Source organism: Podarcis raffonei, chromosome 10 (genome assembly GCF_027172205.1).
Source record: "Podarcis raffonei isolate rPodRaf1 chromosome 10, rPodRaf1.pri, whole genome shotgun sequence".
Classification (NCBI taxonomy): domain Eukaryota; kingdom Metazoa; phylum Chordata; class Lepidosauria; order Squamata; family Lacertidae; genus Podarcis; species Podarcis raffonei.
Window position 1 is genome coordinate 22,610,364 of NC_070611.1, and position 13,035 is coordinate 22,623,398.

General features: G+C 45.0%; 1 protein-coding gene across 3 annotated transcripts in view; it reads left to right on the forward strand.

The window, feature by feature from the left end:
* Window positions 1-394: 394 nt before the first annotated feature.
* The window catches only part of CTTNBP2 (cortactin binding protein 2), a 118,396-nt gene continuing 105,755 nt past the window's right edge, over window positions 395-13,035 (forward strand). The window contains exon 1 of one of the 3 annotated variants that reach the window (XM_053405903.1): window positions 395-617. In XM_053405903.1, the coding sequence (XP_053261878.1) occupies window positions 555-617 (63 nt within the window). In that variant the 5' untranslated portion in view covers window positions 395-554. The remainder of the gene's footprint in view (window positions 618-13,035) is intronic. The other 2 variants (XM_053405902.1, XM_053405901.1) reach the window with 2 other exon arrangements.

Sequence of the window (13,035 nt, forward strand, 5' to 3'; positions counted from 1 at the left end):
ATCCTCAGTGTCCCTTCCAACTCTACAATTCTATGAATGAAGGGGAAGGGGAATATTATTGTTGAATGCCAGCTGCTCTGTTCTGGGCCCTTCTGGCGGGCGCGCACATGATGCCTAAAAGAAGAATCCTAGGATGCTTCAGAGAAGACTTGGTCCAGAAAAATCTGGGGAGCGCAACTAGAGTCCCTTGTCCGAGGAGAAGAAGATAAAAAAAACACACATATGGTCGCATGGGCCGAGACCAGAGCATCCCTCGCTCTTGGAGCCCCGGCCAGATCGCCTTCCCCGTGGAAGCGCCGACTGCAGGCAAACGGAATGGCAGGCGCGCGGCTCTTGAGGTTCCCTGGCTCCACCTCCCCGCCTGCGTTACCGCGCCCGCCCCGCTCTGGGAAGGAGGGAGGCGGGCAGGCGGAGGGGCGAAGCTGCCGCTCGGAGGGCCATCCTTGCCGGCGCCGAGGGGGTTAAGAAGCTGGGTTGTGCGGAGGCCGCCGCTCGGCTCGGCTCGGCTCGGCTCTGTTCTGCTGAGAGTCGGGGATCGCTCTGCCAGTGGGAAGATGGCGACGGAAGGAGCGAGCGGGGAGCCCGGCTCTGGCAACCGGGGCGATCCGGAGGCAGCGGTAGGCGAAGTGCGGGGCTTGCGGCGTGCTGCGCGGGGCTGGAGGAGGCGGCTCCCTTATCCGCCGCCGCCGGGCTGAGCTCCGCGCTCGCTCGCCCTCGGGCTGGTGCTTTGCGCCCAAGCGGGAGAAGGCGCACCTCTCGAGGCTGGAGAGCGGAGCGCGCCGAGCGAGCGCGGGCCCGGCGTGCCTTATGGGGGGAAAGCGCGCCTTGGGTATAGGTCTTTACGCAGAGAAAAGGAGGGTGTCTTGCCGTCTGCGCCCCCGGAGAAATGGGAGCTGGAGGGCTGGGAGCTCGGGCGCAGGCAGACCTGCAGTCCCCGGGGATCTCTCCTGCCTCGATCGCAGCCTGACGGAGAGAGAGATCGGGGAGGGGAAGCCGGAGGGACCCTGGAGACGACTGGAGAGGCGACCATGGGAGGTCCCGCTGCTCTGATCGTGCGCCCATGGCGGGGATGGTGGACATTGGCCGCCCCTCCGACGCCCCTCCCCTCGATCTGGGGATCTTTCGAGGAGGTCTTTGTAGAGGGAGAAGATCCCCTTCTTTTTCCAGGAGGCGGCTCCCTTTTGTTTTCGTGTGTATGTGTATTGGGCTGTAGGAACGCGGGCTTTTCTCCTCGCTTGCGGGACGGGTGAAACACAAGGGTCCCCCCCCAACAGCCCTGGTGGGCTGGCGGCGCGTCACAGAGCATTGACAGCCACAGATCGCCCGCAACCATTTCCAAGGCGGGGGGGGGGCTCGTCGCCCTGGAATTAATTCCCTTCCCTCCCCTTCCATATGCGCTCCCTCCCCCGCCCCGCCAAGCCCCCGAATAACAAGCGTGGGACATGGCCAGAAGCATTATCGGGGGGTTGGGAAGGGTGCTGATGGTCTCGTTTGGATTCCTACCTCTGTTGAAGACTTTATATTAGAAACATAGCTGGGTCACTTAAACTGGGAAATGTTTGGGATGCGGGTGGGCGTTGAAGATCAGGTGGTCCCCCCCCCCGAGAACAATAAGCCTATTTTAATCCTCTGTTGTTCTTCTTCTGCATCCAAGTGGTGGAACAGGAAAGATCTATCTTGTTCTCTTTTTTTGCTATCGTTGCTGGAGGCTTTCTCTCACGCGAGTGCAAGAGCTGTTTAAATTTTCCCCAAGTACAGACCGATTTTAGGGTTTGCACCTTCTCCTGACAGGCTGTTTGACAGCCTTTCCTAGCTAGACTCCCCTACCGCCCAACCACAGTTGTCACGGATGTGCCCTTTTGTTTTCTGATTCATAGGTCAATTTCTAGGCCACTTGCTTTTCTGATTTAATTGGGTGGCAAGTGGAAAGGCATGGAAAAATCCATGCTTTGATTGAAGTTGCCAATCAAAATTCTCTTGTCACTTGAAGCAGCATGCAGTTGTTTGCACATAAGATCAAGATGTCACCCCTCCTCTGCTTTGCTTGCTCAGCATTTTGGGGAGGGGGCTGGCCCAAAATGAGGCCAGGCAAAGGACCCTAACCTAAGTAGCAGAGCACATGCAGAAAGTCCTACTTTCAGCTGAAAGACTCTTGTCTGGAACCCTGGAGAGCTACTGCCAATACTAGATTGACCAATGGTCTGACTCTATAATACATTTTCCTGTCTCTCTGCTGTAGTCCATGCAGACTGATCTGTAGTGTCATCATTTTTTTATATGTTCAAAACACTTATTTTTTGAGTAACAACAACAAAATTTTAGGAAACTGCCATAAAATTTGATTTTTGGGGGGCAGGGAGGACTTTCTGGCAACAACCTAGCCTATCAGAAGGAAATCTATTCTAAAGGACATTCTGTGAAATGGGTCCAAACTGGCACTTAAGGCAGCACCACACATTGCGACTGTTATGCCAATGTTTCCTATAGCAAACTCGTAATGTGTGGATGTAATAAATATGTATACATGTGTTGTAAAACATCTGCATGCATGGCTCTGATGTTTAACAAGACCTGGAGCTACTCAACATAGAGTCCTGAATTTAAGCATTCTATGTGACTTAATGGATTTTTCAGTTGTATAGTACAAACACTTTATTAAACTCCCATTCAAACTGGTTGGAACTAATCTGCTTAAAGGTCTTGAAAAGGCAAGCAGTTGAATCAGTTGGTTTTTATTGTTTAGATATGAGAGATTCCTAAAGTAAACATGCTAATTATTGAAGAGTAAATTAAATCTTTTATAGCTATAGCCATTGGTAATACAACTCAGAGAGATATTTTAAATGAACCTGTCAGTCATACACGCAGGAAGCCTGTATGTGACTGGTTTTATGCTTAGTATTTTTGAAAACCAGGTCACTTATTTCTATATAGGGAGTCAGAAGGCTATTTATAAGCAGCTACCCTATTAAAAAGTTGTTACTTTGAGGTTGATACGAAAGACTTTTCAAGCTGCCTAGTTTCCCCCCCATAAATACTGAATTTATTCCCTAACTTAACTTAAAAGAGGGAATGAGATGGGCTTATTTTTCCAAACAGTTAGGGCATTTTAGAAAAAGGTACATTAGAGTTGCAGTGTGGGGTACACTTACCAGGGAGTAAATTCCACTGAAGCCAGGAGAACATGGTGTTGAAGTAACTAGGCTACTAAAACAACATTATTGGTTTTTCTTCTGAATAAAGAAGAAAAGCTAGTATCTTTACTAAGAGATAGATTTTGGATTTTTGCCCAGATTAATTTGTAACTTGGAAGTTCAGTAAGATTTCCAGCAGAGTGCTTTCAGCTGAATGTAAGCCATGCAGCTTAGTTTTTCCAGCCCTCAAAGTATAGATAGCCCAATAAACAATTTAAAAGGAACAACAGTGGTTATAGAGCAGAGTTCTAATGTTATTTAACTTTCAGCATATGGCTGCCATTTTAAGCACAACTGCCTTGAGGTATTTTATGCTAGCTGCTGTTTCCAGGACATCTTATGAAAGTGGAGGCAGGGAGTGGGGGACCAAGTAACTTTTAGCAGCAATACTGGCAGGCTTCTGCAGGAAGACAAAAAAATGCACAGAATACTATGGAAAAAAATAAGCCTGCCTTTTAATGTCAGCAAGAAATTTATGACTGAAAAAAGAAGAGACTTCTTTAATGGCCATATTTGGGAAGGAAGCCAAGATTCTTCCCATTCTCAGCTTTCCTGAACTAAGCGTAGCAGTTGGTATGTGGGGGATGCAAACCTGAGTATCTGCTTTGTTGCCATGGTAATCGGGATGAGGGGAAACTTGAAGGCAGTTGGTGTGATTCACCCCTCACACCTACATGAAGCTGAAGAACACATAGCCAGCGAAGTCTGTGTGAAAGGCATCCTTCATGATGCAGAAGGGCCTAGCTCAGAGCAGCTGCCAAGCGTGCAAAAAGTCACAGGTTCCATGTCTGACGTCTCCAGACAGGGCTGGGAGAGAATGTCTGTCTGAAACTCTGGAAAGCGACTGCAGCTAGTTGGTGTAGACCAGGGTGATCCAAGTCATCTCTCCTCCTTCACGAAGCCTGGTTGCTATTTTCCAGCTTTGGGAAGTAGGTGGGAATGATCTAGGGCCTGCCAGAGCCTAGCTCCTCAGTGCCTCACTTAGCCAGCTTTGGGAAGGCAGCTCGAAGGCAGGCTGGGAGCGAGCAGCACATTTTGGGCTCGCTCCCCACCAGTGTTAGAAATTCAGATATATCAGTTGGGCACCAAATAGCTCCTTAAACCAAGGTTACAGCTGCCATAACGGAATGTCTAGTTGCCATTTTGGGACAAGACGGCTCCAAAGTCTTATTTTTCAAACGATGGACCAACCTTTAAAGCCCTAAACGGCCTCAGTCCTGTATACCTGAAGGAGCGTCCCCACCCCCATCGTTCAGCCTGGACACTGAGGGCCTTCTGGCAGTTCCCTCATTGCGAGAAGTGAGGTTATAGGGAACCAGGCAGAGGGCCTTCTCGGTAGTGGCGCCTGCCCTGTGGAACGCCCTCCCATCAGATGTCAAGGAAATAAGCAGCTATCTTATTTTTAGAAGACATCTGAAGGCAGCCCTGTTTAGGGAAGTTTTTAAAATTTAATGCTGTATTGTTTTTAACACTCGATTGGGAGCCGCCCAGAGTGGCTGGGGAAACTCAGCCAGATGGGCAGGGTATAAATAATAAATTATTATAATATTATTATTATACCTAGTTCAGATGACAACCTTGAGCTGGGTTGCATATCCCAATTAACTTAATTTGTTCATTTATTCATCTACTTTAAATATATACGCTTATGAAATGGCAGGTTGTTACAGTAATCCTGCCAATGTTCTTATTTGTTTACAATTTGTCTGTAAATATTCAATAAACCATTTCCATTCTTTTATAAAAAGTTTGTTATCTTGATTTCCTTTTTTGGGGGGTTAAATTTTGCAATTTCTGCATATTCCACCAGTTTTTGTATCCATTCTTCCTTTGCTGGGACTTCTGATTCTTTCCATTTGGGGGCAAGTAACATTCTTGCCGTTGTAGTAGCATACATGAATCAGTTTCTGTACAGTTTGGGTAGGTCTGTCCCTATAATTCCCAAAAAGGAAAGCTTCTGGATTTTGTTTTGTTTTTACAAACATTATTTTAAACATCTTTTCCAATTCATTATATATCATTTCCCAGTTAACTTTAACCTTACTACAAGACCACCACATATGATAAAGATAACCTTCTTTCTCTTTACATTTCCAACACTTATCTGATTTAGATTTATACATTTTTGCCAATTTACTGTTTCCATGAGACTTTCCACTGAATCAGACCAGCTGTTCCCAACCTTGCACTCTCCAGATATGGCTGAACTCCAGCTCCCATTAGCACCAGCCCATATTGCCAGTGGTCAGTGGCTCCCAGAATGCATAGCATTGGTATTTCATGCTCTTTATTGGTGCCAGCAATGTTGGCATGCAAATGCTAAAGATGGTGTGCTGTACGTGGTACCAAGCCTTTCAACATGATGCTCATAGCACAGAAGGGCTTCCCTGTGCCTTGTGTTGTACCTTAATAAGACTGGCCTTAAGGACCTCATGGTCCTAAAGGCTGTTTCAATTTGTGCTGGCTGATTTCTGGGCTCCCAGGTGTGGTCTGTTCATGTGATCTATCTGATGTAAATGCTTATGGGTTCCAAGTGCGCTAACATCTATTGTTTACAATAGTGGGGGACAATTCTGGCCTCATTTCATGTGAGCAGGGGTGAAGGGTGGGGAAAGAGTGTGGGAAAGAAAAAGTGAGGGAGAAGAGAGAGAGACAGAGAGAGAGAGAGAGGGATTCATCACCCAGTTTTGGATTTGAGTCCTGCCCGCTGCAGGTGTGCGGCCTCTAACATATTTCCCCTGAGGGAACAGTACCATTTGACAGAAACTCCTGATATATAAAGTACATTTACAGTGGTACCTCGGGTTACAGACGCTTCAGGTTACAGACTCCCCTAATCCAGAAATAGTACCTCAGGTTAAGAACTTTGCTTCAGGATGAGAACAGAAATTGCACACCAGTGGCAGCGGGAAGCCCCATTAGCTAAAGTGGTACCTCAGGTTAAGAACAGTTTCAGGTTAAGAACGGACCTCCAGAACAAATTAAGTTCTTAACCCGAGGTACCACTGTATTAAGGAGCATTACAGACATCACAAGCTGTGGAGGAAGTAGCAGTTGAGATCCATTCAGACTTTTTGCCTTTCACAAACCTCTATCTACACCAGCTCAACCTGTGCTCAATTGCCATGAAGCCCCAGGGCATTGCAAGGAATTCTGTATATATTCTAGGGTGCACCCATAGTTCATCTGGAGCAGGGGGCTATGGGCTATTGAACCACACTGTTGCCACATAGGTTAAACTGGGAGTATAACCTGCAACACACTAAGTGTTCTCCTACAGCTGTACAGGAGAAAATGACAAGTGGCGAGCAAGCTTCTTTTCACGAAGCACCCTGTTCCGCTGAGGAACTCCTGATAAGCTTCCAAGATTCATTTGTACACGCCATTTGAAAACTTCCACAATGCACTACCCACCCAAGTAAAACCCACTTCCTTCTGCAAAGGGAGCCTTGGCAATTAGTGTGCTGGCCCTTAGTCATGGGCCACAGGGAAAGCAACAGTATAGCAGTCAACCTAATTTAGTAGAAAGCACAGGCTTTGATTCTGTCTTGTTGAGGGTTTTTTAAAAAAAGTAAGAAATGGGTGGTGATCATGTGATTGAGGCCTGTATCAGTGCCAATGGACTGGTTATGGAATGGTGTTGAATGACAAAATGTACTAGGATTTTTACACGATATATACTGAAGATGCATGTCTCCGTTTTGCAAAAGGTGGACTTGACAGATGGGTAGCATAACACAAAATCATTATTTAAAGACATTTCATGCAAAAGCTGCCTGAAGCAGACTTGGTATCTGTTAACATTTTGCATCACGGAAGGTAGATTCTGGTATCTCCTTTAACCAGTGAAGGGAGAGATTTCTAAACTTACAAAGAAACAGCATCTGTGGAATCCTAGAGCGGCTGGGGTGAACCTGTCAAATGTGTTAGGGTACAAGTAATTAACAACAACATCTTAAACTATGCATTCTGTACCTGAAATCCTAGGTTCAGGCTACTAATCTATACACAATTTATCTGGGATTAAGTCCCTCTGAACTCATCCTGATTTAATTTGAGTAGGCACACATAACATTGTGCTGTGATTGGCTTTTGTTGCTCGTTGAAAGACATTTGTGCTGTTAAAGGTAAAGGGACCCCTGACCATTAGGTCCAGTCGTGACCAACTCTGGGGTTGCGGCGCTCATCTCGCTTTATTGGCCGAGGGAGCTGGCGTACAGCTTCCGGGTCATGTGGCCAGCATGACTAAGCCGCTTCTGGCGAACCAGAGCAGCACATGGAAACGTCGTTTACCTTCCCGCCGGAGCAGTACCTATTTATCTACTTGCACTTTGTGCTTTCGAACTGCTAGGTTGGCAGGAGCTGGGACCGAGCAATGGGAGCTCACCCCCTTGTGGGGATTCGAACCGCCGACCTTCTGATCAGCAAATCCTAGGCTCTGTGGTTTAACCCACAGCGCCACCCGCATTTGTGCTGTTACCATTGCACAAATGTGTTCTTATAAAACATATTCAATACTTATCCTTGTATCCACACATGCCGCATCAAACCAGTGAAAACTTGTTTCCTAATTAATTGGTCATAATTAGAGCAGATTAGAATCCACCATGCACAGTAAGCATGCCTTGAAATTCATTTGGGAACTGTTGTTGCTCAGTTGTAGAGAGCAATGGTATTGCATTTAAAAGATTCCAGGTTCAATCCACAGCATCTTCCAGTAGGGATGGAAATGGCCCATATCTGAAGTCCTAGGAAAGTGCTACCAATCTGTTGGTTGACTCAGTATGCTGCTTCCTAGATACCTAAAAGGTGGGGAAAGCCCTCTTTTCTCACTTCATTGTGAATACAGCAGGGTAGCAATGATTTGTTAATGGCCAAACCTTAGTGTTAAATGATCTTGTGTGTGCATCTCAACAGCACTCTTACTAATAGGACTTTCGTTTTTATGGCGTTAAGTAGAACTAGCTGGAGGACAAAGCTTTCTTAATGGACCTTTCAACCTGCTTTTCTTTTTTTGTCTGAAGTTTACCTGCTCTGAATATATGGTTCTCAGATTTCTTCCTGAGGTCTTCTACCAATGGAATTTTAACAGGTTTGGGACTCTCTAGGCAGCCTTACTTACTGGCTCAGATGTTGTCCTTATGTTATATCTTCCCAGTACTTGCTGCAAGCATATTTTTGTAAAAAAGAAATATCAGAGAGCAAGCTTTTTAAGAGCAGAGCACAGACACTCCCATAGGAATTAAGAGCTGTTATAAATGTATCTACTTTCCTTTTCAAGTACCTTTGCTAATGCATATTTTTGGCACCATGCAAGCAGCTTGCCCCCCCCTTGAAACCCCATAGTTTGTCCAGGAAAAAAACTGCCAAAGACACTTGATGCAAAATGTTTGGTTAGAAGGATACTAAGAACTGTGAAAAGTATCTAATTAGAAACCAGAAGGGTTTGCTTTGCTTTGCTTTGCTTTTCCTTTTCCTGATGGGGTCCTATATGATTTTTCAGAACATACCTGCTGTTCTACATCGGCAATTATGTAGATGACATATCGCTTACATTGGAGATTTTAAAAGAGGGATAGGAAGCCTATGCATGTCCCTCCAGCTGTTGTTGGACTCCGGCTCTCATCAGCCCCAACCAGCAAGCCCAATGGTTATGGATAATGGGAGTCGGAGTCCAGCAACATCTGGAGGATCCAGAGCTTTTCCACAACCATTTCAAAGTGTGCAGGTTTCCCACAAAAATATGCATTTGCAGTAGCCACAAAAAGGGCACATTTTCAGTCACTCTAGTTTGGTTGAATTTGTAATTTATTAATGGTTTCATTAATGGATTAATTCATTAATGGATGAGCCGTGCTTACAATTTGTAATTGGTGCATCCTTCTTCGAAGCTTGAACAAGTTGAGAAATGCAGTCCTGCCCACCAGTCGTACGAACCCGCGGCCAGCCAGATGTTGCAGGACTCCCGCTCCTATCAGACCTGGCTAGTGATGATTGGAGTTGTAGTCCAGCATCCTCTAGAGCACTTGGGTCTCCAGCTGTTTTTGGAGTACAACTCCCATCATCCCTAGCAAAGCAGGACCAGTGGTCAGGGATGATGGGAATTGTAGTCCAAAAACAGCTGGAGACCCAAGTTTGGGAAACACTGCTCTAGAGGGACACGCACGCCCCCCCCCCGCTGCACACACTTACACTGAGGTAAAGTTGACTGAATACAGTAGAATTTGTTTCTGAGTAAAAATGCACAAAACTGCACTGTTGGACAACTTTGAAAGCTTATTAGAATATATCGGCTTAATTATTTCCCCTCCAACTCTGAGTGACATATTCATTGCAGAGCATGGACAAGCCTAACTGCCACATTTTTTGGGGGGGTGTTGTATTAAAAATAAACAGCTCATGTGTGCCTGTGTGTGTCTGCTGTAGGATTTAGCTATGGCATCTTTAGAGAGCATGGCATGAAGATGCTGATTGATGAAATTACATTCAGGTGCACGAGTTTGATGTAGTTCTTCATTTAACTCAGGCACCCCCAACCTGCCGCCCTCCAGATGTTTTGGCCTACAACTCCCATGATCGCTAGCTAATAGGACCAGTGGTCAGGGATGATGGGAATTGTAGTCCAAAACATCTGGAGGGCCGAAGGCTGGGGATGCCTGATTTAACTAGTATATTGGCTTAAGCCTCCCTGGAAGTAGATTTGCTTGCAAAATTCAATCTCTGCAAATTCTCTTCTGATCTGCACTTCCTGGGCTAATGTGCAGATTAGAAGTTAGTTATCCAATGGTTTTTGCGTCACACAAATGTTCCCATACAACTAAAAAAAACTTAGCGAAACACATTTAGAAGTGTGAAGTGTCTTCTATAAGACATGTTTAAATGCACCTTTTTCATGTGGAAATTCTTTTGATAGCCACAGATGACTATGGCTGTGGTCCTGAATGGACTTAGGGGTGTATACCTGCAATAGTGGCAGGGACCAGAGATAGACTGATTTGCTCATCTCTACCCCAAAGTCTTTCGGTTTAGATGAGGGTGGGGAGCAAAAGCTTGGAGTATGAAGATAAATGGGAGAGGGAAGTTGAAGACAGCACAGACTGTCCATGAGGGGAGTGGATAGAAATTTGATGAGTTTCCAGTTGAAGTGGGTGGAGGAGAGAATGGGTTCAGGAGATTCCCTAGGTCTTTTTTTTTAAAAAAAAATATTTTTATTAAAGATTTCCTTGGTTGAAAAAAGTACACGCCTTTTCTCTTTTTTCAGGTTGTACAGTCTTTCTTACAAATCAGTTACATCCGTTGTGAGACATTAGCATTGAGTACAGTTTAAGGTTGGGGAAGGAGAATGGGGAGAAGAAGGGTGGGGTGATGAGGCTTATGTTCTTTTGTATAGCGTATATGTGGGGTTTAGGTCAGTGTCAGCTGGGTAGGTTATCTTTCTATTTCTTTATTACATTTCCTTGGTAGTGAGAGGTATTGGGGGGCAGGGTGTGGTTGGTTGGTTGTGTGTGGTTGTCTGCAGTGGGGTTTGTTTGTATTTGTGAGGGGGAAGAGAGCTTGCTGGGTCAGGTAAGCCAGACTGATTCGTATGTTGTTGGTGGATTTTTGTTGTTGTCTTGTTGGGCTGTGTATGTAATAAAGGGGAGCCATGCCGGGGTGAAGGCGTCCTCTTCTATTATTATTAATAATAATAATAATAATAATAATTTATTATTTATACCCCGCCCATCTGGCTGAGTTTCCCCAGCCACTCTGAGCGGCTCCCAATCGAGTGTTAAAAACAATACAGCATTAAATATTAAAAACTTCCCTAAACAGGGCTGCCTTCAGATGTCTTTTAAAGATAAGATAGCTGCTTATTTCCTTGACATCTGGTGGGAGGGCGTTCCACAGGGCGGGCGCCACTGCCGAGAAGGCCCTCTGCCTGGTTCCCTGTAACTTGGCTTCTCGCAATGAGGGAACCGCCAGAAGGCCCTCGGCGCTGGATCTCAGTGTCCGGGCAGAACGATGGGGGAGGAGACGCTCCTTCAGGTATACAGGACTGAGGCCATTTAGGGCTTTAAAGGTCAGTACCAACAGTTTGAATTGTGCTCGGAAACGTACTAGAGCCAATGTCCCCATGTCAGTTTCAGTTTATTGGTTAGTTTTTCTAGTAAGGCTGTTTCCCAAACAATTGGATACCATTGGTCCATGTTTACTCCTGACAGGTCCCTCCAGTGTCTAGCTTCTGGCTGCTGAGAGTAGGTGGGTTATAAGCCCTGTATAATGTGAGTGGTCATTATGATCTTGGAAGATGTTCAGTGGGGCTAGTTCTGGGGTGAGTTCCAATACCTCTTTAGTTCTTTTGCATATCCCTTGTAGGACTGCTATCCAGAAGGGTTGGATTTTAGGGCATTCCTGCCACATGTGAAGGTATGTGCCTGTGGAGGTGCAGCCTCTCCAACATTTTGGTGAGAGATTCCCTAGTTCTGACTGCATTCATCCCAGACTGAATTTGTTACCATCATTCCTCAGATAAGCACTGCTGTCTGGGCAGTTGCTAGTGAAATCGTTAGTGAAACATTATTGTCTGGGCAACTGTTAGTGTTGTCACTGTTGGTATTTTAATTTATTGGCCATCCTTCACTTTAAGATCCCAAGGGAGGTCACAACAGTTCAAAACACATTCAAGCAGTTTAAAACAAATTGCAAGCACAAGAATAGGACGAGTCCTAAGAATATACATTTCGATGTTGAAGGTCAGGTTGAAGAGATGTGTCGTCACCATACAGGGAAAACTATAGGAGGGAATTGGCACAACAATGCTAATTCCTGTTTCTGTACAGTACTGTTAGCACAAGAAGGCCGTGATACTTTGAAGCAAGATTTCAGGCTTCTCTCCAGTAGCAGGAGTCCTAGACATTTTATAAATGGCTTTTTTGTGCACGGTTCTTTGAATCAAGTAACAAGCATGTTTCAATGCAATAATATTTCCTGCTCCCTTACTTTCAAATGACACGCAGCAACTACCACTTATGTGCAACTGGGTATTAAATTATACCGAGCTCACGAATTTGATAGCTGCAGGAACAAAAAATCAACTGAGAAATTGTATTTTGAATTCTTTTGTTGTCTACTCTCATGCAACAACAAAGCAGGCTCTTTAAAGTTTAAATAAAATCTCCCATGTTTAAGTTTTGCATGCCAGATGTCACCCTAGAGCAACATTTCCTTGCGTGTAGGTCATAAAACCCAGTAGAATGGAATAGCTGTACTACACTTGGTGCTGAACTGGAAATATTTTACCTGGCTGTTATTGCCCATCAGGTTGCGGGGGAGTTACTAGCAAGGAACATGGTGGCAGGCAGAGAAAGATATGTTTTTCTTCTGGGTATTGTTATTTTGTTCTATTGTTCTAATGGCTAAAGGGGTTGGTTACAGAGAGTATTTTCTCCCTGTTGTTAAAGCAGGATAACTCTTAATTTATTCAGGCAAAATGACTATCAATGGCACTTGTGCAGCTATAATTTATTTAGTCAAATAACTTTTTGTGAAAGGCTCTGTTTGCCATTCATCTGCTCTGATTTGATTGTTTTTTAAATTCTTTCCTGACCCCAGTTTTAAATCCTCTCAACTTACAATTAGCAAATCAACGTCAATTTTTTGTTGGAAATGTAAAGAAGTAGAAGGCTTCTTTTACCATATGTGGTGGACATGCAGAGTGGCTAAGGACTTTTGGGAGATGATTTACAATGAGATAAAAAAGAGATTTAAGGTAACTCTCCCCAAAAGACTGGAAGCCTTTTTACTGGAGATAATGAATAGATATCCCCCCCCAAAAAAACCCACAGATAAATCTATTTCT